Genomic DNA, 26,386 nt, shown 5'->3' on the forward strand with positions numbered 1-26,386 from the left:
GGTTCCATTCTTATCTATCTAATCATAGCCAGAAAATTACCTGCAATGGCTTCTCTTCCCACTCCTGCATCGTTACCTCTATGGTCCCCCAAGGATCTATTCTTGGCCCCCTCCTATTTCTCATCTATATGCTGCCCCTTGGCAAACTCATCCGAAAACACGGCATCAGTTTCCAGTGTACAACAGACAACATCCAGCTCTACCTCAGCACCACTTCTCTTTACCCCTCCATGGTCTCTAAATTGACACACTGCTTGTCCGACATCCAGTACTAGAGGAGCAGAAATTCTCTCAAATTAAATATTGGGAAGACCGAAGCCATTGTCTTCGGTCCCCACCACAAATTCCGTTCCCTAGCATCTATCTGAGGCTGAACCATACTGTTCGCAACCTTGGCGTCATATCCGATCCTGAAATGAGCTTCCGACCACATATCCGTGACATAATTAAGGCTGCCTACTTCCACCTCCGTAACATCACCCGTCTCCACCCCTGCATCAGCTCATCTGCTGCTAAAACCCTCATCCATGACTTTGTTACCTCTAGACTTGACTATTGCAACGCATTCCTGGCTGGCCTCCCACATTCTACTCTACGTAAACTTGAGGTCATCCAAAACTCGGCTGCCCGTATCCGAACTCGCACCAAGTTCCGTTCACCCATCACCCCTGAGCTTGCTGACGTACATTGGCTCCCAGTTAAGCAACGCCTTGATTTCAAAATTCTCATCTTTGTTTTCAAACCCCTCTAAATCTCTAATCTCCTTCGGCCCCATAACCCTACCCCCACCGTATCTGCGCTCCTCAAATTCTGCCCTCTTGAGCATCCCTGATTATAATCGTTCAACCATAGGTGGCCAGGCCTTCAGCTGCTTAGGCCCTAAGCTCTGGAACTCCCTCCCTGAACCCCTCTGGCTCTCTACCTCTCTTTCGTCCTTTAAGACGCTCCTTAAAACCTACCTCGTTCTGCCCTAACTTCTCCTTATGTGGCTCGGTGTCAATTATTTGTCTTCTAACACTCCTGTGAAGCGCCTTGGGACATTTTACTATGTTAAAAGAGCTATATAAATACACGTTGTTGTTGTTGTAAGGTCTCCTGCCGAGAGCCCTCCTCCCCCTCCCTGTGAGCAGCTTGTCTTCTTTGCTACCTCTGCTCCATCTACTTGCCATGCTGCAGCACGAGGGGACTGCAACTAGAGGCCCCATGACTGGGAGCAAGTGGTGTAGTCAGAGGCCTTCCAGTAGCAGCCAACGCCTTCCCAACATCCAGCAGCACTCCCTGCTCACTAACAACGTTTTAAAAGTCTTCCAGCAAGCCAGTACTCCTACAAACTCTGCAAGAGCCAGTACAAGAGAAATAATCAACTTAGCTGCAAGTTGGATGTTTCCCTTTAAATAGTGCTGGTGAGGGGTCCCTCGTTCAGCTCTGCATGTTTAGCAGAGGGCGTTGAATGGAGCGGTGACCTCAAAAACAGCAGGTTGTGCGTCAAATCAGCGTTACACGCTGAATTGTCACGATCTGCCTACTCTGCATACTGCCGGCGCACACACATACTGCCATTTTTTTTTTTTTTCTAAAACAGGCGTAACTATCGACACTAAGGTGCCGAATTTCGTAGACATATTTTGAGCAAGTTTACTATACACCAGAACTGAAGTGATGACATATGAGACTGGTATGTTGTGGGGGTGTTCCTCCTTAAAAACCATACTGAAAGCAGATGCTGTTTATATAGCCAATGAGAAAACTAAGACTGAGTACGATAGCTGCTCAAACTCATTACCTGGGAAGCGTTTGTGTCTCAGATCATTCGGTGCTGGGTGTTCAACCTTTGCACTGACCCAACATCAGCCTCATCTATCACAACTACAAGAGCTGTTTGGGGCATGAAATGCTTTGCTAGAGGAAATGGTTGAGGCAGAGACCATTGTATCTTTTATGGGAAAATTAGATGCATTTTTGAAGTATATAAAGATACAAGTATATGAGGAAATGGGGCAGTGGGATTAGTTTTGGATTTTTCTAGCAAAGAGCCATCACAGATACAATAGTCGAAATGGCATTCTCTGTCCTGTAAAATTCTATAGTTCTAGCAACATCATGTACTACTACAACAACTTCCATTTCTACAGTGCTTTTAACATAGAAAAATATCCTAAGGTGGTTTACGGAGGCATAAATCGGACAAAAACAGATGCCAAGGCAAAGAATGAGATATTAGATGGGGTGGCCAAAAGCTTGGTCAGAGGTAGATTTTAAGGAGGGTCTTAAAAGGAGTTATGATTGGAATTACCTCACATCTTAATTTGAATTTTTACAAACTAATTTTACTAAACTGAAAGCACACTTATACAAATTGAACCATAACCTATTTAAATAAATAGAAACAGGAAAAGGTAGGAAGAAATGGGCCTAGTTACTGGAGTATACTATGCTCACAATGGTTAATTGTTACAGGCTGGTATAGTGGAGAGACCATAATCATACCAAGCTTAAAACTGAAACGTTTGAAGGTTTCAAACTGGATGCAAATTACGCTGTTCCATTGAGATAATTGAATGAATTTCACATTACCGACTCCACAATATGTAACTTATAAACCAGATTCTAAATATTTTGTAAACAAACTACTTTCAAATATTACTCCCAAAAACAAAGCCAGTATCTGACCTGATTTTAGGCAAGCAGCAAATGTTATCACTAGAGCAGAATCATTATCATTTTACATGATGATATGTTATATTAATTAGTATAACACTGAGCACTGAAATTAAAATTTGTTCTAGCATATATATATGCCAACTTTTCACAGTACAGTATATTTTATCTCTTACTCGCTATCTTTTGTACTCACAAAACATAATACAAATAGTTCAAAGAACTCGTTCCATTAAGAAACCCTTTTATGTTTATTAAAAAATGAAATATGACACAACTTTCCAAACAATGTAGAACAAAAGTATATGCAGAGGATTTTCTGAAGACTTTGCATTGTTTGTGTTTTGTAATCAATTATATTTTACCTTCCCCCACGCTGAGTAGTTGAGCATGAAACCTCAGTGCTGCAAAATATCTCAATCACACACAAACAGTGTTAAGCACCAATTCATTGCAAAAGTACTTTAGTACTGTCACTAATTTTAAAACGGGTTAAAAAAAAAAAAAGTGAATGCCATACCTGCACAGAATGGATTAGTAGGGTTGAAATTAAGTGGAAATTCATGCGAGACCTGGAGGGAGGAAAAAGCCATTGAAAGTATAAAAATTGTACACAAAATATAAAATCATATATTAGTAATATCTTTCATTAATTGATCCATATTTACCTGCCAATTAGGGGGTATCTGTGCACCAAATCCAAATGCCGGGAACAATTTGTCTCTAAAATAAAATAATCATAATCAGACACTTGCCGGCAAATTGAAAGGCATGAAAGCATACATCATAACCAACAGTGAGATACAACACATTTTCTGCACAAGCAAGACTAATAGGATATCTCCATCAATGTCCCCAAATTCTAGGGTGCATTTATTTTGCTGACCAAACGGTTCCAGCCAGACAGTAGCTTGTTTATAATGCCTAGCTCAGATTAAAATTTGTCGCCGCCAAAAAAATAGCCTTGCACATGTATGCTCACAGGCATGCTTCTAGCTCCCCTTTGGTAAATTTGTAAAAGGTGTTCAGGAGATCCAATGGAAATCAGACTTAGTATTCCTGACCGCGAAAAAGTTTTAAACTTTCAAGTTCCTAGACTCATGGGACTGATCAAGCCAGGCTCTTTTCAATAGAGACAGGCTGTAGAGTAGGTCTTGATTACACAAGGAAAACAACAGAATGTTCAAATCAAATAGTGTTCAAGCATGTTATATTAGAATTAGAAATAATGGAGGAAGAGAATGAGAAAGAGGTGTATGGCTGATAAGCTCCCTTTCTTTATATGCATAAGATTACTGCAGTGAAGTGACAAAAGATGAGGCAGAAGGTGAAGTATCTATAATTTGTTTAGGCCTAACCATGTAACTAATCTGGCAAAAATTGTGTTTTCTTTGGAAGATTAGTCCAGCCAATAAGTACTTAGTAAAGGAGTGACCAATATTTCACATAGCTGCATTACATAGAATGCTCACATAATATGGCCACAGCTTCTTCAGTTGTATCCGGTTACACTTCATGTGGTAGGTACTAACCTGTCTATATGGAACAAAGATGTACATTTACATGGCACAGTAATCTAGAATTCTAAAAACATCTTGCAGCAAAACCTCTGAGACACATATCAGTGAAAGTAATTTTGGTAGTTTAATCCTGAGGAAACAACGAGCTAATTTTAGGTTATCTCCAGTGGAGTGGTCTAGAAATAACCTGATTCAAGGTACAAGTAAAAGGTACATCTATTCTGAGAGACTGGTATATTATGCTTCCAGAGGAGCCGGTAACTAACCATGCAACAGAGAGGCATACAAGCCAACAAAAACTATTACTGGCCTCTGAAATAGTTTCTCCAGATTAACAGCTCACCAGATATACCACAAGAGGACAGCCTCTCAAATTCATGGCTAGGGCGACTGCTCTAACTTCATGTTGGACACAGAGAAATTAACCCATTGCAGCATCGCGAGATTGAAAGTTTCAAATATTGATGGATCTGCTCGGCAGCTAAACTGCAAGTTTTTACTCACTATGGTCAAGCAGCAAAAATATGACCTGTTGATGGAGACAGTTGTGGAAGAGAAGAAACCAATCCACCAGATTAGGTTTTACAAGCCCACATTATTTACAAATCCATTTCAGCCCCCCAAAACAGCATAATTTTAACAAGTGGATTATGGGATCTGCATAAATCTATAGCTCCGTGGCTCAACATGAATCAAAATTAAAACTCTTGCTAAAATTTGCATATTTTGTGTTTCATACACCCCTCACACTACACATAAAAACACTTGATTAAATCACTTCCATTTGGAACACAATGAATAATACAGATGTTTTATTTCTATAAAATTGAGAAGCTAAAAGGCACTTAAAAATGTTCATACCCATCATCAAGATAGTCTACCAAGTACAGATCAACTCTGATTGACTTAGACAATTTATTTGAGAGCTGTCAGAGCTTCATGAAATTTAGAACATGAAAATTTGACAGGTTTTCTCTGAAGCCAGATTGGTGACTAAAGAGCAGGTTGGGATCGATTTTTTTGCAACAGCTTCTCAATCACTGTAGTGCCCATGAGCTTTGACAAGACTGGTAGTGGGGACATTGCTCTGCAGTTATCTCAACCACTGGTTAGAGGAGAAATTTAAAGAAAATTATGCTGGAAAACTAAATTTAAAAATAGATATTGTTGGAATTGCACAATGGGTTGATCACTGTTTGAGAAAATACAGATTAATATTTCAGATGCAATAGTTCACGAGAACTTTTGAGGTTGTAACTAGCAGGGTAGATAATGGGGAACCAGTGGATGTAGTGTATTTGGATTTTCAGAAAGCATTCAATAAAGGTGCCACACAAGAGCTTATTACACAAAATTAGGGCTCATGTGATTGGCTGCATGGATTGAGGATTGGTTAACGGACAGAATACAGAAAGTAGGAATAAACATGTCATTTTAAGGTTGGCAGGCTGTAACTAGTGGGGCACCGCAAGGGCTTGGGCCTCAGCTATTTACAATCTATATCAATGACATACATGAGGGGACTGTGTGTAATGTATCCAACTTTGCTGACGATACAAAGCTAGGTGGGACAGTAAGTTATGAGAAGGATGTGAAGAGACTGTAAAGGGATATGGACCAGTAAGTGAGTGGGCAAATATAATGTGGAGAAATGTGAAGTTAGCAACTTTGGTAGGAAAATAGAAAAGCAGAATATACTTTAAATGGTGAGGCTGGGAAATGTTGGTATTCAGAAGGGCCTGGGTGTCTTTGAAAGAAAAAAGACTTGCATTTATATAGCGCCTTTCACGACCACCAGGTGTCTCAAAGCACTTTACAGCCAATGAAGTATTTTTGAAGTGGAGTCACTGTTGTAATGTGGGAAACGCAGCAGCCAATTTGCACACAGCAAGGTGCTAATGGCCAGATAATCTATTTTTGTTGTTATGTTGGTTGAGGGATAACTCCCCTGCTCTTCTTCGAAATAGTGCCATGGGATCTTTTATGTCCACCTAAGAGAGCAGACAGGGCCTCGGTTTAACGTCTCATCTGAAAGACGGCATCTCCGACAGTGCAGCACTCCCTCAGTACTGCACTGGAGTGTCAGCCTAGCTTTATGTGCTCAAGTCCCTGGAGTGGGACTTGAACCCACAACTCAGAGGCGAGTGTGCTACCAACTGAGCCACAGCTGACATGTCTCACACGTACACGAATCACAGAAAGTTAACATGCAGGTACAGCAAGCAATTAGGAAAGCAAATGGTATGGTAGCCTTTCTTACAAAAGGATTGGAGTATAAAAGAGTAAAGTCATCTTACTGCAATTATATAGGGCCTTGGTGAGACCACACCTGGAGTAATGTGTACAGTTTTGGTATCCTAACCTAAGGAAGGTTATACTTGCCATAGGGTAGTGCAAAGGTTCCCTAGACTGATTCCTGGGACGGGGGGGGGGGGGGGGGGGGTGTGAGTGAGTGAGTGAGTGAGCGTGAGTGAGTGAGCGAGTGTGAGTGAGTGAGCGAGCGTGTGAGTGAGCGAGGAATTGTCTTAGGAGGAGAAATCGAGTAGACAAGGCCTATATGCCCTAGAGTTTAGAGGAATGAGAAGTGATCTCATTGAAACATTTAAAATTCATAAGGGGCTGGACAGGGTAGATGCTGGGAGAATGTTTCCCCTGGCTAGGGAGTCTAGAACTAGGGGGACACAGTCTCAAAATAAAAGGTCAGCTATTCAGGACTGAGAGGAGGAGAAATTTCTTCACTCGGAAGGTTGCGAATCTTTGGAATTCTCTACCCCAGAGGGCTGTGGATGCTCAGTCGTTGAGTATATTCAAGACAGAAATCGATGGATTTTTGGATACTAAGGGAATCAAGGGATATTGGATATAACAACAGAAAACGCTGGAAAAACTCAGCAGGCCAGGCAACATCCAGTCAATGTTTCAGGTCGAAACCCTTCTTCAGAGATAAAAGGCAGGAAATGAAACTGATTAAAAGGCAGTTCGGGGGCTGGGAAATGGGGGAGGGGATGAAAGAAGAGACATTAAGAGATATTCAAGGAATAGGACAGGTAAAGAAACAAACAATGGCTCTAGATGAAGTGTGAAATGTGCTGGCAGAGTGAAAGACAGCTGCCAAGGAATATTGGATAGTGTGGGAAGGTGGAGTTGAGATAGAAAATCAGCCATGATCTTATTGAATAGCGGCGCAGACTCGAAGGGCCAAATGGCCTACTCCTGCTCCTTTTTCTTATGTACATGAGCTTTAATGATCAGTCCCAATCAAAACCCTATTTTTTTCTCTGTCCAAATTAGTGCATTGCCAGCATTTTCTGTTAGCTATCACAAGTAAGGATGGTAATATGGGAGGGTCTGAGCAATTGGCGGGGAACTAAATCACTGGTAACTACAGTTGAATATAATTAAAGAATCATTCCTGCTCAAAAATGAAAGCTATCCAAACCCTTCTTGTACTTATATGGTACAAAACAGTTTCATTTTAAAGCACATTTGTAAAAAAAATTTCCTCAAGAAAAAAGGCTGAGGGGGTGACCTGCTAGAGGTCTTTACAATTATGAAAGTGTTTGATAGTGTAGACGTTGTAGGTTAGACCAGAACTAGGGGTCATAAATATAAGATAGTCATTAATAAATCCAATAGGGAATTCAGGAGAAACTTCTTTACCCAGGAGCAGTTAGAATGGGGAACTCACTATAAGGAGTAGTTGAGGTGAATAGCATAGATGCATTTAAAGGGAAGTTAGATAAGCACACGAGAGAAAAAGGAATAGAAGGATATGTTGATGGGGTCAGATGAAGAGGGGTGGGAGAAGGTTTGCGTGGAGCATAAACACCAGCATGGATTTATTGGGCTGAATGGTCTGTTTCTGCGCTGTAAATACTTTGTAATATAAATTTGCATTTCAAAAAATACACAAATAAAACAAACCCTAAAAATAAAGTCCACAGTGTTTCTCTTGCAGATTTGAAGGCTAAATTTCAAATGTGTAACGATAAAGAGATTGACTAAAAAACAGCAATAGTTCTACATCATCATTCACAATTCAGTATTTGCATCAGTAAATGATCAACATTAAAGCAATGCTACAAGGTTCACACACTCAAATGCAGCTGTGAAGAGCAGAAATGAGATTCCTATATAGAGGAAGAGAAGGCAAATTGCCTCAGTCTAATCTCACACTTTTTTTTTAAAGAAAAAAACATCAGGTCACCTATCCACCCTCTAGGCAAGGATATATGTCTAGCCCAAGGAGACCAAGAAAGGGGGCACATAATAAAAGGCAAGAAACCAGATTGATAAAATAAACAAACAGGAATGCATTACGTATCATAGTCTTGAATGATCATTCCAACAGACCAGATTGCCATCAGGTATTCATTAAATCCATTAGGACTTATATAATGTAGAGAGTCAGGTTTACGAGGGTCTCCATTTGAGCCTGTGAAATCAATACCAACCTGCAATTAAGAAGCAAGAAAACATTTGCTAGAAATCATTATAAAACAGAACACAGATCCTTAATGTAACCCCATCAATGCTGAATGAAGTCCATGTTAATTGTTGTATTAAGCGTGGAACTCCTCAGCTTTGTTCCTTAAGCATTACACTTTATTTGATTAAATATTGAAGCTCATTTTTGTTTACGTTCCCCGACCAACTAATATGCTTATCTATTAACAGAACAATTGAAACAGCTATTTGCTTTTATATCCAACAATAATGTGATTCCTAACTACAAATTCTTTTGGCACTACCATAATTTGTAAGGTGTGTTTCCGTGATACAGCGCCCAGTAAGGAATGCACTTCTGGTAATCCGAGGTGTGCAGTGTGCGATTTTTCCAAAAATATCATTTTAATCTACAGAAATCACAAGGTGCACGTCTGTAGTTTCTCAAGCTACGGTCGCTGAAAGTGCTGGATCAGAATCCCCTTTATGGCTCAACCTAGAAATCCCACAAGACACAGTACTATCCTTTTCAAAATTGAATGAATTACTTATTTATTTACTGTTCCATTTGACAACGAGAGCATAGAGATTCAAAATATATTTTCCACTAGTAAATATGCAAGTTCATTTAAAAAAAGGAAATATTGGAAATCTGATCAACTGTGCATGGTTCCACACCTTCACTAATTTTAAAGCTAGTCATAGTATGAACGTGTGGGAAGACTAATGTAACAACCACAAAAAATTGCATTTATATGGCGCCTTTAACATACTAAAACATCCCAAAGTGCTTCACAGGAGCATTATCAAACAAAATTTGACACTGAGCCACATAAGGAGATATTAGGACAGGTAACCAATAGCTTGGCCAAAAAGGTAGGTTTTAAGGAGAAGGAGGAGAGAGGTGGAGGTGTTTAGAGACGGAATTCCAGAGCTTAGGGCAAAGGCAGCTGAATGCACGGCCGCCAATGGCGGAGCGATTAAAATCGAGAATGTGCAAGAGGCCAGAATTGGAGGAGCACAGAGCTCTTGGAGGGTTGTAGGGCTGGAGGTGGTTATAGAGATATAGTGGGGCGAGGCTAAGGAGGGATTTGAAAACAAGGATGTGAATTTTAAAATCGAGATGCTGCCAGATTGGGAGCCAATTTAGGTCAGCAAGCAGAGAGGTGAGGGGTGAACAGAACTTGGTGCAAGTTAAGACACGGGCAGCAGATTTTTATTAGCTCAAGTTTACAGAGGGTACAAGGTCGGAGGCCAGCCAGGGCTGCATTGGAATGGTTGAGTCTAGCGGCAACAAAGGCATGGATGAGGGTTGCAGCAGCAGATGAGATGAGGCAGGGGCAGAGTTGAGCGATGTTACACAGGTGGAAGTAGGCAGTCTTGGTGATGGAGAGGATATGGGATTGGAAGCTCAGCTCAAGGTCAAATAGGACACCAAGGTTGCAAATGGTCTGGTTCAGCCTGAGACACCTCTATGGAGTGAAGTAGAGGTTTAATTTCCCCACAGTAGCCAACCAGCAAATGCCTCAGAACTGGTCATGGTAGATGCTGCCACCTTCTCCATAGATGGAAGATTAAAGCATTCCCATCATGCGACTGTGGAGCGCCTAATCAGGCCCTGAAGCATATCACCGAGCACTGCCCTCAGAGGAAATTTGCAGGCAGCCTACAAGATATCCATGCTGTTACACCGGAAGCTTTGGCCTGGATATCGGACTTAGATACTGACATTTGATTTGCTACTACCATACGAAAGGAGGAGAATTTCCCCACGCCACTGATTTCCTGATCTCAGTCATGTCTTTGTGGGGAGATGCTGCGCTGAAGAAAGAATTGCTTCCAGGCTGCTGTCATGCATCTATTAGTGACCATTTCACACTAGCAGAAGTGTAGAGCAGATGGCTCACTCGGTCACATATGACACGCGGTATAACAAAAGAAAATAATGGGAGTATGTCATAGGATATACGACACAGACACAGGCCATTCGGCCTAACCAGTCCATGCCCTTCATGAAAAAAATTCCACATAGGATGCTTATTATTTTTCCAGCATTTAGGTGAATGAAGTTGTTATAGAGTGAACATATAAAAGACTAAAAGGTACATATATTACACAAGCATGCATACACGCTCATAAGGGCTGGTGCAACAACACAATGCAGTACAGCGATGACACAGATGAATGCTGCAGTTAGCTGAACATTGGGAGGTATCAACTAGAGGTCAAGCACTACCAATCCATGGGTAAGGAGAAATAATTGGGACCGACACACAATCCATCACTCAGTAGGAAATCAGTTTTCTTGCCTTGGTATGTGATGTGGGATAAAATAAAGCGCAGAACAAACCAATAAAAGCAAATCAAGTGGTTTGTATTAATACAACCAGGTCACTTGTCTGGTTAATATTAATGTAAACTTCATTTCTAGGGCCCAGTTTGTTCACTGTTCCCAATTTAGACCACTGCTTCCAAGAAAGTAAAATGGCAAGAAAACAAAATGGGGAGAGAGAGTAACAATGAGAAAACTGAAGGTGGTTAAGGATGAAAGTAAACTCCCAAGGATTGGAACTAATGAGGCCAAGATCATTAATTGGTTGCAGAAACTGTATTAATTTTAACTCATTAAAAAAAAAAATCACCTACATTCTCATTCCCAAAAACAGACTGCAAACATCGGTCAACATTCTTCGTCAGTTTTACAAACTTGAACAATTTACTCACAATGAAGTTCATCTGACAGCCACCCATAATGTAGTCCAAGAAAGAGTACTCTTTCACAATCTGCAAAAATATTTAGAATTTAAAAATCAGCATGTCAGATAATACATTGATGATCTATTAATCAGTCATTATAGCACAGAAGGCGGCCATTCGCCCATCGAGTCTGTGCCGGCTCTCTGGAGAGCAATCCAGTCAGTCCCATTCCCCCGCTCTATCCCCGTAGCCCTGCAAGTTTATTTCCCTCAAGTGCCTATCCAGTCTCCCCTTGAAAACATTGAGTGTCTCCGCTTCCACCACTTCTGTCGGCAGCGAGTTCCAGGTCCTCACCACTCACTGCGTAAATTTTTTTTTTCCCCAATCACATCCCCCCCATATCTCTTGTCCGAAACCTTAAATCTGCGTCCCCTAGTCCTTATACCATCAACTAGTGGGAACAGCCTTTCCCCGTCTAGCCTATCCAAACCCGTCATAATCTTGTACACCTCTATCAAATCACCTCTCAACCTCCTTTGATCTAATTAAAACAAATCCAGCTTCTCCAACCTGTCCTTGCAGCGAAGATCCCCCATCCCCAGAACCATTCTGGTAAATCTCCTCTGCACCCTCTCAAGGGCCTTCACATCCTTCCTAAAGTGTGGTGACCAGAACTGGACGCAATACTCCAGTTGTGGCCGAACCAGCGCTTTATAAAGGTTCAGCATAACTTCTCTACTTTTGCACTTAATACCTCTATTTATGAAGCCCAAGATCCCATATGCTTTGCAAACCACTCTCTCAATATGTCCCGCCACCTTCAGGGACCTATGCACATTAACAGTTGCAACTCTGTTGGACGGAGTATTAATCAGGAAATAGTTGAGGCTTGCAATAAGGGAACAGCTATAATTATGGGGGATTTTAATTATCATATTAACTGGACAAATCAAATTGGGCAGAGCAGCCTTGAGGATGAGTTCATTGAGTGTATTAGGGATGGGTTTCTTGAGCAGTATGTAACTGAGCCGACCAGGGGGCAAGCAACCTTAGATTTGGTCCTGTGTAATGAGACAGGATTAATAAAAAATGTCCTAGTAAAGGATCCCCTTGGAATGAGTGACCATAACATGGTTGAATTCCATATTCAATTAGAGGGTGAGAAGGTTGGATCTCAAACAAGCGTGCTGAGCTTGAATAAAGGAGACTATGAAGGTATGAGAGCGGAATTGATTAGAGTGGACTGGGAAAATAGATTAAAGGGTAAGACGGTACATGATCAGTGGTGTACATTTAAGGAGTTACTTTACAACTTCCAAAAAATATATATTCCACTGAGGAAAAAAGGGTGTAAAAGAAAAGATAGCCATCCGTGGCTAAGTAAAGTAATTAAGGATAGTATCCGACTAAAAACAAGGGCATATAAGGTAGCCAAATCTAGTGGGAGGATGGAAGATTGGGAAGTCTTTAAAAGACAGCAAAAAATAACTAAAAGATTGATTAAGAAAGGGAAGATAGATTATGAAAGTAAATTAGCAAAAAATATAAAAACAGACAGCAAAAGTTTCTATAGTTATATAAAAAGAAAAAGGGTGGCTAAAGTAAATGTTGGTCCCTTAGAGGATAAGACCGGGAAATTAATGGTGGGAAACATGGAGATGGCAAAAACGCTGAACAATTATTTTGTATCAGTCTTTACAGTAGAGGACACTAAGAATATCCCAACACTGGACAAACAGGGGGCTCTAGGGGGGGGGGGGGGGGGGGGGGGGAAGGAACTAAATACGATTAAAATCACTAAGGAAGTGGTACTTGGTAAAATAATGGGACTCAAGGTGGAGAAATCCCCTGGACCTGATGGCTTGCATCCTAGGGTCTTGAGGGAAGTGGCGGTAGGGATTGTGGGTGCATTGGTAATAATTTTCCAAAACTCCCTGGACTCAGCAAAGGTCCCGGCAGATTGGAAAACTGCTAATGTAAAACCCTTATTTAAAAAGGGTAGTAGGCAGAAGGCTGGAAACTATAGACCCGTTAGCCTAACATCTGTGGTTGGTAAAATGTTAGAGTCCATTATTAAGGAGACAGTAACGGGACATTTGGATAAACATAATTTAATAGGACAAACTCAGCATGGTTTCATGAAGGGGAAATCATGTTTGACAAATTTGCTTGAGTTTTTTGAGGAAGTAACATACAGGGTGGATAAAGGGGAACCAGTGGATGTAGTGTATTTAGACTTCCAAAAGGCATTTGACAAGAGCAATAATCTTTTGTATGGCACCAAGATATAAAATCACGGGATTGGGGGTAATATTCTGGCGTGGGTGGAGGATTGGCTCTCTAACAGAAAGCAGAGAGTTGGGATAAATGGTTCGTTCTCAGATTGGCAACCAGTAACTAGTGGTGTTCCGCAGGGGTCAGTGCTGGGTCCCCAACTCTTTACAATCTATATTAACAATTTGGAGGAGGGGACCGAGTGTAACATATCAAAGTTTGCAGATGATACAAAGATGGGACGGAAAGTAGTGAGTGAGGAGGACATAAAAAACCTACAAAGGGACATAGACAGGCTAAGTAAGTGGGCAGAGATTTGGCAGATGGAATACAATACTGGAAAGTGTGAGGTTATGCACTTTGGCAGGAAAAATCATAGAGCAAGTTATTATCTTAATGGCAAGAAACTGGAAAGTACTGGAGTACAAAGGGATCTGGGGGTCCTGGTGCACGAAACTCAAAAAGTTAGTATGCAGGTGCAGCAAGTGATCAAGAAGGCCAATGGAATGTTGGCTTTTATTGCTAGGGGGATGGAATATAAAAACAGGGAGGTATTGCTGCAGTTGTACAAGGTATTGGTGAGACCGCACCTGGAATACTGCATACAGTTTTGGTGTCCATACTTAAGAAAAGACATACTTGCTCTCGAGTCAGTACAAAGAAGGTTCACTCGGTTAATCCCGGGGATGAGGGGGTGGTCATATGAGGAGAGGTTGAGTAGATTGGGACTCTACTCATTGGAGTTCAGAAGAATGAGAAGCGATCTTATTGAAACATAAAAGATTGTGAAGGGGCTTGATCGGGTGGATACGGTGAGGATGTTCCCAATGATGGGTGAAACTAGAACTAGGGGGCATAATCTTAGAATAAGGGGCTGCTCTTTCAAAACTGAGATGAGGAGAAACTTCTTCACTCAGAGGGTGGTAGGTTTGTGGGATTTGCTGCCCCAGAAAGCTGTGGAAGCTACATCATTAAATAAATTTAAAACAGAAATAGATAGAAGTAAAGGGAATTAAGGGTTACGGGGAGCGGGCAGGAAATTGGACATGAGTCTAGGTTCGGAATGGTCATGGCCCTGTGGGTAGTGGAGTGGGCCCAGGGGCCGTGTAGCCTGGTTCTGCTCCTACTGTGTTCTAATTCTGTGTTAGATTTCAGGAGATGGTTTTATTCCTGTTCCTGGCTGGGATGGAGATCGCCTTTACAGAAGGTAAGTACTGTAGAAAATATAGGGACAGAGTGATCTCCTGGAAGAATTTCGATCACCTAGATGGGTCGGAGAGGAAATTCCCAGATTTTTTTCTCCCAAATTGGCCATTGGGTCTTTTATCTGGTTTTTCGCCTCTCCCGGGAGATCACATGGGTTCGGGTGGATGGAGAGTGATAGAAGATTTGAGGTTAGGATCAGATCAGCCATGATCTTATTGAATGGTGGAGCAGGCTCGAGGGGCCGATTGGCCTACTCCTGCTCCTATTTCTTATGTTCTTATGTTCTAACTCCCAGGTCCCTCTGTCGCTGCACACTCTTTAAAACTGTGCCATTAAGTGTATATTGCCTCTCCCTGTTCCTTCTGCCAAAATGCATCACCCCTCACTGCTCTGTATTAAATTCCATCTGCTACTTGTCTGCCCATTCTGCTAGCCTTTTTATGTCCTGTTGCAGTCGATTGGCATCATCCTCACTGTTTGCCACATCCACAAGTTTGGTGTCATCGGCAAATTTAGAAATTCTACTCTGTATTCCAATATGCAGGTCATTTATCAATATCAAAAAAAGCAGTGGTCCCAGCACTGACCCTTGGGGAACACCACTATCTACCATCTTCCAGTCTGAAAAACAGCCATTTACAGGAAACTGTGTGATATCCGGCACCGACGTGTTGCCGATCTATCAAAACTGCCAGACATACAAAGTTAATGTTGAAGCATACGGAGATTTTCATCTCCGTATCTGACAACAAACACTGTTGCTTAGCAACAGCTTCTAAAGAGTCAGCTGCAGCTGCAAGCGTTTCTAGCTGAAGCTGTTGCTATAGCTACAGACCTTGCAGTGCCTGACTGGGGAAAAAAAAAACGAGAACTAAAAAAACTTATAGAAAACGGCTCCTGATTTTTGCCGTTAGATCAAGTATTCCGGACATACAACCTCCGGATAAACCAAAGTTTCCTGTACCACAACTCGCTGTTTTCTGTCCTTAAGCCAATTCCTTATCCAAGCTGCCACTGATCCATCTATTCCATGAGCCTCAATTTTGTTAACCAGCCTTCTATGTGGTACTTTGTCAAATGCCTTCCTAAAATCCATGTAAACAACATCCATTGCATTCCCTTCATCAATCATCCCTGTTACTTCATCAAAAAATTCAGATTAGTCAAACACAATCTGCCTTTTATAAATCTGTGTTGGCTCTCCTTAATTAGCTTAAACCTCTCCAAGTGCCCATTAATTTTTTTCTTGATTATTGTTTCTAAAACTTTACCCACCACTGATGTTAAACTGATCGGTCTATAGTTACTAGGATTGTCCTTACAACCTTTCGTGAACAATGGGGTCACATATCTGCAGAAAATAACTATTTTTCATTGTGCTGCAAATAATAAAAATTTAAACATTTACATTCTGCCAAATATATTTAGTGTCATTGAGGGAAAATAAGATACAGCCCTGCACAGTTATGTTGATAAACTGGATGGGGTCGGAAGAGTCTGGATGGGTTCATGAAGCATATTAGAGGTGGGACTATATAAACTGTTGAACGGATTTACAAAAACATGTCTATTCTTAGAAAGATAAACTACAATAATACTTACCTGGCACAATTTAAAACTCACTATTCCAGAGTTCTTGTAACTTCTCTTTTTCTGTTTCTTCTTTGGATTAATACACTCAAACTCTGCCTGCAAGAGAAACACAGTGAGAAATGTTGTGGCAGATCATGAGAAATGGATTCAGCACCATCACTAAGCTGATTCATGGTATTCAGTATGAAAACAGATACCACAGAGAATGAAAGGAACGCTATTAGTATTGACTAATCCAACAGCATTTTTCCATGCAGATTATTTTTATATTTGGAATTACTCCTATATTAAGTTTGCCAAGAATGCTTCAAAGCTTCTTTGAAACACCAGTCCCAGTTCACTGGCAGGTTGCTGTGGGTGAAATGCAATCAGACACAAGTTCATTCCCAAAATGTGGCTGCCTGTAATGCTGGGGAGGGGAGTTTGGTCACACCAGTGGCCTAAAATAGAGTGCTATTATCAGAGGCTTGGTTTCAGATTGAATACCCGCCCTCTCAGCCAGGAATAGTACCTTGCTGCAGATGAAGTGGAAAAAATGGTGCAAACAGAGAAGGAGAAAACATGATTCAGTGTCGGTAATGTTTTGGTTTTGACTAAATAAATTATACATGGTAACTCCACGTCAATCAAGGCCAGGATTTGATCCTAAAAACCTCTGGTCAGAGTCCAAAACTACAGGATAGCACATTTCTTCTAACGTAACAACTGCACAGAGCCAATTTCATAGTTTTTAAACCCCCAGTCATTTACTTTAAAATGACATGTGACAAGCAATGCTAACTTGGAAAGATTTCTTGCATGAATATTTTTTAAGTCTGATTTCTACTGGAATACAATTTAAAAACATTATTTAAAATAACACTGTCACCCTTGTTGCACATTATTTTACTAGGGCCTTGAATTTACGGGATTGCAATTACGCAGAAATGCCAAGAGTTACACCAGTTTCCCCATCGATTTGTCAACGGAAATTCACACAGAAATTTCTTGGGGAGTACACTTACCTTCACCGAAACATAAAAACTAGTGTGAATGGGCACAAGTTCAGCGTCAATGTGTGTTACAAGTCTATGCGCCATTTTTAAAATGATGCCTTCGTTTCAGAAAATAAAGATTTACTGCAAGTGTCTGTATTCTTGTCTAGTGGATTTTTTTTTTTTTTTTTTGAATCAGGTAACTTGATGGAAAATCCCCATCAAATGCCAGGAATCTCCATTATGCTGAAATCAGGTGACTCTGGGTTATGCTGTACCTAAATATTTGGGTGTAGATCTATGCTACCGCATTATTGCGTAAATCCAGGAAACTCCCATGAGTTGGTATTTTGCCTTGGGGATAGAGCTATGTGAATGAGTGGCAGAGGGTTTCGGTGGCTACATCTTGGAAGCGGCACAAATGATCGAGGTAATTCGCACATACCAATGTCTTAGCATTTTATGCCTGCATAAATCAGTTACCCAAAAATTCCCTTGGAAAATAAAAGACAGAATATCACCCCCCTACGCTAAAAATTTCCAGGAAACTCCGGGCCTAGTTATTTGTAAACTGAAATCCAATGATAATCGCATAACTAATCACTCCTGTCCCCAAGTAGGCAGTCACGGTGTAGGCCTCATTGGAGTGATCGACTGAAACACTTTTAAGATATTGAACCCTAATGCAGTACATGTGCCTTTCCTCTCTCTAGATACTTTAAACTATATACATATTTGCCTACTATCTATAATAAATTAAAAATTTCGCACCTTTTGTGAACATCTTGTCAAAATTTTCTGTCGTGCTAATGTTTTCTATTGATTTACTGATCTGAGGCCACCAAGCTTGGACTCCAGCTTAGGTGACACTGTGGGAACGAATATCTCAGTTTTCAGACCTTTTAGTAAGTTTATCTTTTAAATGTAATTATTTGAAATTTAGACAATGTTCTTTTAACGGGGGCCCCCATTCATGTTGGCACTGCTGTTTGGGCAATCACTCCCACCGCTAATGTCACCCACTCCTTTGCCATCTCATTCTCTTCTCACCTCTGCCTCGACTGTTGTTCCCACACCCTCAGCCTTCTCCCTGCGGTCTTTAGCTTTAGACCTTGGCTGCTGTTGCCCACTCCTGGCATACTCCCTACTGCCTTGGGGTTCAGGCTTGGCCATTGTGCTTCCCATCCCCTCACTTGTTCCTTCCTCTTCACTGGTTTCCTAGCACTAAATTGATTTACCAGCAATTTTTTGTCAGGTGTTTAATTGCATGATTAGTCAATCTCCCATAACATTGTACTTAGGGAAACAAGACCAAGTGAAATCGTCAGGTGAAGTGGATATTTGGATTACGGCATGCAGACATAATTCAATCTCTAATTTTAAAGTCATACATTGTCATTTTTATATGAAACTTTGATGGCAATTTGCATTGGAGTGAGGGTGGCCCAATCACAGTGTGGGATTGGTGGCAGCAGCTCAGTGGGGATTGATGGCAGTCACTTGGGGGGGAAGGTTTACCTGTAAGAATTCTCAGCAATGATCTTGGGAGCATATTTTGTTTAAAATAAATACTCAGCTGCATTCTAAATAATGCAGATTTCCCCAAGTCACTACTCAGGAAACCTTTCCTCCCACCTGCTGCCAGAACCAGACTGCTCCCATCCCCTCCGGTGTCATGCCCCCAGACTTTGAAAATTCCTCCCACTGCTGGTCTACTCCCTCAGAAAATGAGCAACTGCCCTCCCATTGCTCCTACACCCAGCAGTCCCCACCCATCCCCAATGCTCCCACACTTTTCCATCCCAGCATTCCAACACCCCTTTCACTTTCGCACTATTACCATAATCAGCACCTCTCTGCCATTCATTCAAGTCCCACGATGCCCTCTAGTACTACCATGCTGTGACGTACCTGTCTATCTACCCGTCCCTGGGGATTCCATTCTCAGTGCTCCAAAACACCTGGGGGTGAAATTCGACTTCAGCGGTAACACAACAGTCAATAACGAAATGGCAGCCTATTTTACACCCCATTCAATTTTCTTATCCATTGAAGTCCATGGAAAAAAAAATTGGGCAGTGTGTAAAACAGGCTGCCAATTTGCTATCACCAGTTTTGAGTTACCGTCAAAGTCAAATTTCACCTCACTCTTGACTGTCTTTTCTTGTGCTCTCACATCCCTCAACTCAAACTTTTTCCTGGTTCTATCAGACCCTTCCAACAGTACCAACCAAACAATCACTCCAACTCCCCACTACTGCTACATACAGTTCCTGCAATCTACCGCCTACCTACCTGCAACCTGGAATATCTTCCCTACCATCTTCCTTGGTATCCTGGGCTTTAGAAAAAGGTAAGAGGTAAAATTCAAGTACAAAAATATCACTAAAATTCCTACCATATTTTGTAATAAAAGTACAAGTTGACTTATTCAATCACCATAAATGAGTGGCCATATAATGTATTATACAATACACAGCATGAAACAATATATCCTTTGATTTACCACAGCAACACAAGAGATCTGCTGGTAATATTTTTTTTAATTTTGCATAATACACATTTCCTTTAAGTTACACATTTACTTCCTATAACACCATTCCAATACATCATTTCTGTCACGCTATATAACTTAACTGGCAGATTAAGCATAATAATACTTATGAGTCCTCCCAGTTGAACCTCTAAGGCAGGTGGTGATATGGCCCTGGTCGCTACAGTGTTTCCTGTTGCAGATCTACCGATATGAACTAGTCACACAGTGATTCCTGTCCTGCTGTCTCTCCCAATGCACTAACAAAACTCTGAGCTGCCCTTCCCCTCCCCATGCCCTGCTCCATTCCATGTCCGTTGCCCTTGGACTCGGCCGGCAATTGCTTCCTCCCACCCTGGTCCCATCCCCTAGCCCACCAAGCCAAATTGCCCTAAGGTTCCCCCCCCTGCCCTAGCCCTGAACTCGCATCTTTCTCTAATTTCTCTCCTATATCTCCACATACCCTCTCCGAGCTCATCTTGAACATGCTGCTCCCTCGACCCTATTCTCACCAAATTGCTGTCCACCCAACTTCCTTCCTGGCTCCCACGTTAGTGGATATTGTTAATGTTTCCTTCTCCTCAGGTATTGTCCCCCTCCACTTCAAATCTGCCTCATCACTCATCTCCTCAAAATAAACACCCTTAAATGTGTTGTCACCTCCCAAATCTGTGCCCATCTTTCCTGCAACTCTATGTTTGAACCCCTCCAATCAGATATACGCCCCTGCCACAGCAGTGAAACGGCCCTCAAAGTCATAAATTACATCCTATGTGACTGCGACCATGGTAAACTATCCCTCCTCATCCTTCTCATTCTGTCTGCCGCCTTTGGCGTGGTTGACGATACCATCCTCCTCCAATGGCGCCCCTCCATCATCTAGTTGGGTGGGACTGCCCTCGCATGGTTCCTTTCTTATCTATCCAGTCGTAGTCAGAGAATCATCTGCAATGGCTTCTTTTCCCACTCCTACACCATTACCTCTGGAGACCCTGAGGATCTAATCTTGGCTCCCTGTTGTTTTTCATCGACTCATCAAAGGTAGTAATCTCAGGATTGCTACCAGTGCCACGTGCTAGTCAGAGTAGAAATAGAAGGATATTTCAGATGAATACGTGGCTAGATGAATGGTGCAAGGGGGAAGGATTCAAATTCCTGGGACATTAGAACCGGTTCTGGGGGAGGTGGGACCGGTACAAACTGCACGGTTTGCACCTGGGCAGGACCGGGACCGATGTCCTAGGGGGAGTGTTTGCTAGTGCTGCTAGGGAGGGTTTAAAATAAAATGGCAGGGGGTTGGGAACCTGTGCAGAGAGATAGAGGAAAGGGAAGCAAGGATAGAAGCAAAAGACAGGAAGGAGAAAAGCAAAAGTGGAAGTCAGAGAAATCAAGGGTGTAAATCAAACATGGCTGCAGTAAACAATAATTTTGAGTGTTAAAAAAACAAGCCTGAAGGCTTTGTGTCTTAATGCGAGGAGCATTCATAATAAGGTGGATGAATTAGCTGTGCAAATAGATGTAAATGGATATGATATAATTGGGATTACAGAGACATGGATCCAGGGTGACCAAGGCTGGGAATTCAACATCCAGGGGTATCCAATATTCAGGAAGGACAGGCAAAAAGGATGAGGCGGTGGGGTAGCATTGCTGGTTAAAGAGATTAACACAATAGTAAGGAAGGATATTAGCTCTGATGATGTGGAATCTGTATGGGCAGAGCTCAGAAATACCAAGGGGCAGAAAATGTTACTGGGAGTTGTATACAGACCCCCAAACAGTAATGCTGAGGTTGGGGATGGCATTAGATGGGAAATTAGAGATGCGTGCAATAAGGGCACAGCAGTTATCATGGGTGACTTTAATCTACATATAGATTGGTCTAACCAAATTAGTAACAATACTGTGGAAGAGGAATTCCTAGAGTGTATACGGGATGGTTTCCTGGACCAATATGTTGAGGAACCAACTGGAGATCAGGCCATCGTAGACTGGGTATTATGTAATGAGAAAGGATTAATTAGCAACCTTGTTGTGCGAGGCCCCTTGGGGAGGAGCGATCATAAAATGATCGAATTCTTCATTAAGATGGAGAGTGAAGTAGTTGATTCAGAGACTTGGGTACTGAATTTAAATAAAGGAAACTACGAAGGTATGAGGTGCAAGTTGGCTAGGATAGATTGGGGAATGTTACTTAAAGGGTTGATGGTGGATAGGCAATGGCAAACATTTAAAGATCGCATGGATGAACTACAGAATTTGTTCATCCCTGTTTGGCATAAAAATAAAACAAAAAAGGTGACTCAACCGTGGCTAACAAGGGAAATTAGGGATAGCATAAGATCCAAGGAGAGGACATATAATTTGGCCAGAAAAAGCAGCAAACTTGAGGATTGGGAGCAGTTTAAAATTCAGCAAAGGAGGACAAAGGGATTAATTAAGAGGGGGAAAATAGAGTATGAGAGTAAGCTTGCAGGGAACATAAAAACGGACTGTAAAAGCTTCTATAGATATGTGAAGAGAAAAAGATTGGTAAAGTCAAGTGTAGGTCCCTTGCAGTCAGAAGCAGGGGAATTTATAATGGGGAACAAAGACATGGCAGAGCAATTAAATACATGCCTTGGTTCTGTCTTCACAAAGGAGGACACAAATAAACTCCCAGAGATGTCGGGGAACATAGGGTCTAATGAGAGGGAGGAACTGAATGAAATCAGTACTTGTAGGGAAGTGGTGTTAGGGAAATTGACGGGATTGAAGGCCGATAAATCCCCAGGGCCTGATAATCTACATCCTAGGGTACTTAAGGAAGTGGCCCTACAAATAGTAGATGCATTGCTGGTCATCTTCCAAAATTCTATAATTCCCAGTTTTTTCTCTACCACCTTTTTTTAAATAGTGGGGTTACATAAGCTACCCTCCAATCCATGGGAACTGTTCCAGAGTCTATAGAATTTTGGAGTTTATTCGTGTCCTCCTTTGTGAAGACAGAACCAAAGTATGTATTTAATTGGTCTGCCATGTCTTTGTTCCCCATTATAAATTCTATAGAAGCTTTTACAGGTTTTCTGCTTTTTCTGGCCAATTTATATGTCCTCTCCTTGGATCTTATGCTATCCTTAATTTCCCTTGTTAGCCAATATTGAGTCACCTTTTTTGCTTTATTTTTATGCCAAACAGGGATGAACAAATTCTGTAGTTCATCCATGCGATCTTTATGTTTGTCATTGCCTATTCACCGTCAACCCTTTAAGTAACATTCCCCAATCCATCCTAGCCAACTCGTGCCTCATACCATCGTAGTTTCCTTTATTTACATTCAGGATCCTAGTCTCTGAGTCAACTACTTCACTCTCTATTTTAATGAAGAATTCTATCATATTATGATCGCTCCTCCCCAAGGGGCCTCGCACAACAAGATTGCTAATTAATCCTCTCTCATTACATAATACCCAGTCTAAGATGGCCTGATCTCTAGTTGGTTCCTCGACATATTGGTCCAGGAAACCATCCCATATACACTCTAGGAATTCCTCCTCCACAGTATTGTTACTAATTTGGTTAGCTCAATCTATATGTAGATTAAAGTCACCCATGATAACTGCTGTGCCCTTATTGCATGCGTCTCTTAATTTCCCATTTAATGCCATCCCCAACCTCAGCATTACTGTTTGGGGGTCTGTATACAACTCCCACTAACATTTTCTGCCCCATGGTATTTCTCAGCTCTGCCCATACAGATTCCACATCATCAGAGGTAATAGCCTTCTTTACTATTGTGTTAATCTCCTCTTTAACCAGCAATGCTACCCCACCTCCTTTTCCTTTTTCCTGTCCTTCCTGAATATTGAATACCCCTGGATGTTGAATTCCCAGTCTTGGTCACCCTGGAGCCATGTCTCCATAATCCCAATTATATCATATCCGTTTACATCTATTTGCGCAGCTAATTCATCCACCTTATTACGAATGCTCCTCGCATTAAGACACAAAGCCTTCAGGCTTGATTTTTTAACACTCTTAGTCCTTTTAGAATTATTTCCTGTGGCCCTGTTTGATTTACACCGTTGCTTTCTCTGCCTTCCACCAGATTGTTCAAAACCTTGGCGTCCTATTTGACCCCGAGATGAGCTGCCAACCACATATCTGCTCCATCACTAAGACCGCCTACTTCCACCTCCGTAACATCGTCCATCTCTATCCCGCCTCAGCTCCTCTGCTACGGATGCCCTCATCTGTGCCTTTGTTGCCTTTAAACTGGACTATTCCAATGCTCTCCTGGCTGGCCGCCCAGCTTCCACCCTCCATAAATGTGAACTCATCCAAAATGCTGCTGCCCGTATCCTAACTCACACCAAGTCCCGTTCACCCATCACCCCTGTACTCACTGATCTATATTGGCTCCCGGTCCAGCAACACCTCAATTTTAAAACTCTCAATCTTGTTTTCAAATCCTTCCATGGCCTTGCCCTTCCCTATCTCCGTAACTTGCTGTAATTGGGTACAGTAGGAGTGGTTATGTTACTGGACTAGTAATCCAGAGGCCGGGACGAATGATCCAGAGACATGAGTTCAATTCCCACCACGGCAGCAGTCCTTATTTCAAGATCTTCATTCGCATTATCAAGTTTCGCCAGCCATATGACCCAACCTACACCCTTTGTTCCTCTGACTTTCTCATACTAATTATTCCCCACATCCTCTGTTCACATCATAGACCAAGATGCTCTTCTCTCTGGAATTCTTTTCCAAAACCAATTGGCCTTACTTGGTTTGCACAGAGTGGTCTTAAACGAAGTGCTTCTAAACAGAGTATTAAAGTTGGGAATTTGGAGAGAGTGGGAATTCGGAGCAGAGGGGGAAAGAGGTGCTGCTTTTTGCCTCCAATTCTTGTAGTGCTTTGTGTTACTGGTAACTATTTAATTTAATCTACCGCTAACAAACTACATCAAGCGATTAGTTAAAAAACTATAAACTAAGTTAATTACATACAAAAATTCTTAATTAATTAGATAAATAAAACAAGGTTATATAGGGATGGCAGTGCAGGTGGTGTGCCGCACTGCAGCAGGTGGGAGTTTGTGGAGAGCACTGTGATCCCAGATGACCATGTCTGCAGCAAGTGTCTGCATCTCGAGCAACTTCAGCTTACAGACATTGGGGGACATCAGGGAGGGAAAAGAGTTACCTGAACACTTTGAGCCAGAAGGTAGGCAGTCACACCCCATAGGTTAGGTAGTGGTACAGGTCTGGTTAGTGGTCAGGGACAGGAGTGTGTGAGTAAGACTCAGGCAGGTAAGGGGGCCCCAGGTGCAGTGCTGGAGGATCATCGGCCTTTGTCCTTATCCAACAGCTATGAGGTTCTTGCTGCCTGTTTGGATGAGGGCAGAGTCTGCAGGGTGGGTGAGCAAACTGCCCACTGTGGGAGGCCATTCAAGTGGGGGGAGTGAAGAGGAATGTTGTAGTGGTAGGGGACAGTATAGTCAGGGACTAAAAGCCGACAAATCCACTGGACAAGTTGGCCTACATGCTAGGGTTCTAAAACAGGTGGCTGCAAAGATAGTGGTTGTGATCTTCCAAAATTCTCGAGATTCTTGAACAGTCCCAATGGATTGGAAGGTAGCAAATGTAACCCCGCTATTCAAGAAAGGAGGGAGAGGGGAAACAGGTTAGCCTGACATCAGTCATCGGGAAAATGCTGGAATCCATTATTCGGAAGTGGTAACAGGGCACATAGAAAATCATAACATGATTACGCAGAACCAACATGGCTTTATGCAAGGGAAATTGTGTTTAACAAATTTATTAGAGTTTTTTGAGGATGTATCTAACAAGGTAGATAAAGGGGAACCAATGGATGTTGCATATTTGGATTTCCAAAAGCCATTTGATAAGGTGCCACATTAAATGTTGTTACACAAGATAAGGGCTCATGGGGTTGGGGGCAATATATTAACATGGATAGAGGATTGGTTAACAGCCAGAAAACAGGGATACAGGTAATTTTCAGGTTGGCAGGCAGTAACTAGTGGGGTGCCGCACGGATCAGTACTTGGGCCTCAGCTACTTACAATATATATTAATGACTTAGATAAAGGGACCGAATGTAATGTATCCAAGTTTGCTGACGATACAAGGCCAGGTGGGAAAGTAAGCTGTGAGGAGGACACAAAGAGCCTGCAAAGGGATATAGACAGATTAAGTGAGTGGGCAATAAGGTGGCAGGTGGAGTATAAAGTGGGGAAATGTGAGGTTATTCACTTTGGCAGGAATAGAAAAGCAGATTATTTTAAATGGTGAGAAACTATTAAATGTTTGCGTTCAGAGAGATTTAGGTGTCTTTATACAGGAAACACAGATTTAGCATGCAGGTACTGCAAGCAATTAGGGAGGCAAATGGCATGTTGGCCTTTATTGCAAAGGGGTTGGAGTACAAGAGTAAGCAAGTCTTGCTACAATTGTACGGGGCTTTGGTGAGACCACACGTG

At 41.9% G+C, this 26,386-nt stretch overlaps 1 protein-coding gene across 3 annotated transcripts in view; it reads right to left on the reverse strand.

The window, feature by feature from the left end:
* The window catches only part of LOC147114789 (copine-3-like), a 103,806-nt gene that overhangs the window by 27,408 nt on the left and 50,012 nt on the right, over positions 1-26,386 (reverse strand). For all 3 annotated transcript variants that reach the window (XM_085992732.1, XM_085992730.1, XM_085992731.1), the window contains 5 exons: positions 16,404-16,490; positions 11,349-11,408; positions 8,499-8,632; positions 3,327-3,381; positions 3,179-3,230 (listed from right to left, as the gene is read on the reverse strand). In XM_085992732.1, coding sequence (XP_085848858.1) covers positions 3,179-3,230; positions 3,327-3,381; positions 8,499-8,632; positions 11,349-11,408; positions 16,404-16,490 — 388 coding nt within the window. The remainder of the gene's footprint in view (positions 1-3,178; positions 3,231-3,326; positions 3,382-8,498; positions 8,633-11,348; positions 11,409-16,403; positions 16,491-26,386) is intronic.

The sequence above is a fragment of the Somniosus microcephalus genome, chromosome 7, assembly GCF_052327205.1.
Source record: "Somniosus microcephalus isolate GS21.2 chromosome 7, FLI_Smic_1.0, whole genome shotgun sequence".
Lineage (NCBI taxonomy): Eukaryota > Metazoa > Chordata > Chondrichthyes > Squaliformes > Somniosidae > Somniosus > Somniosus microcephalus.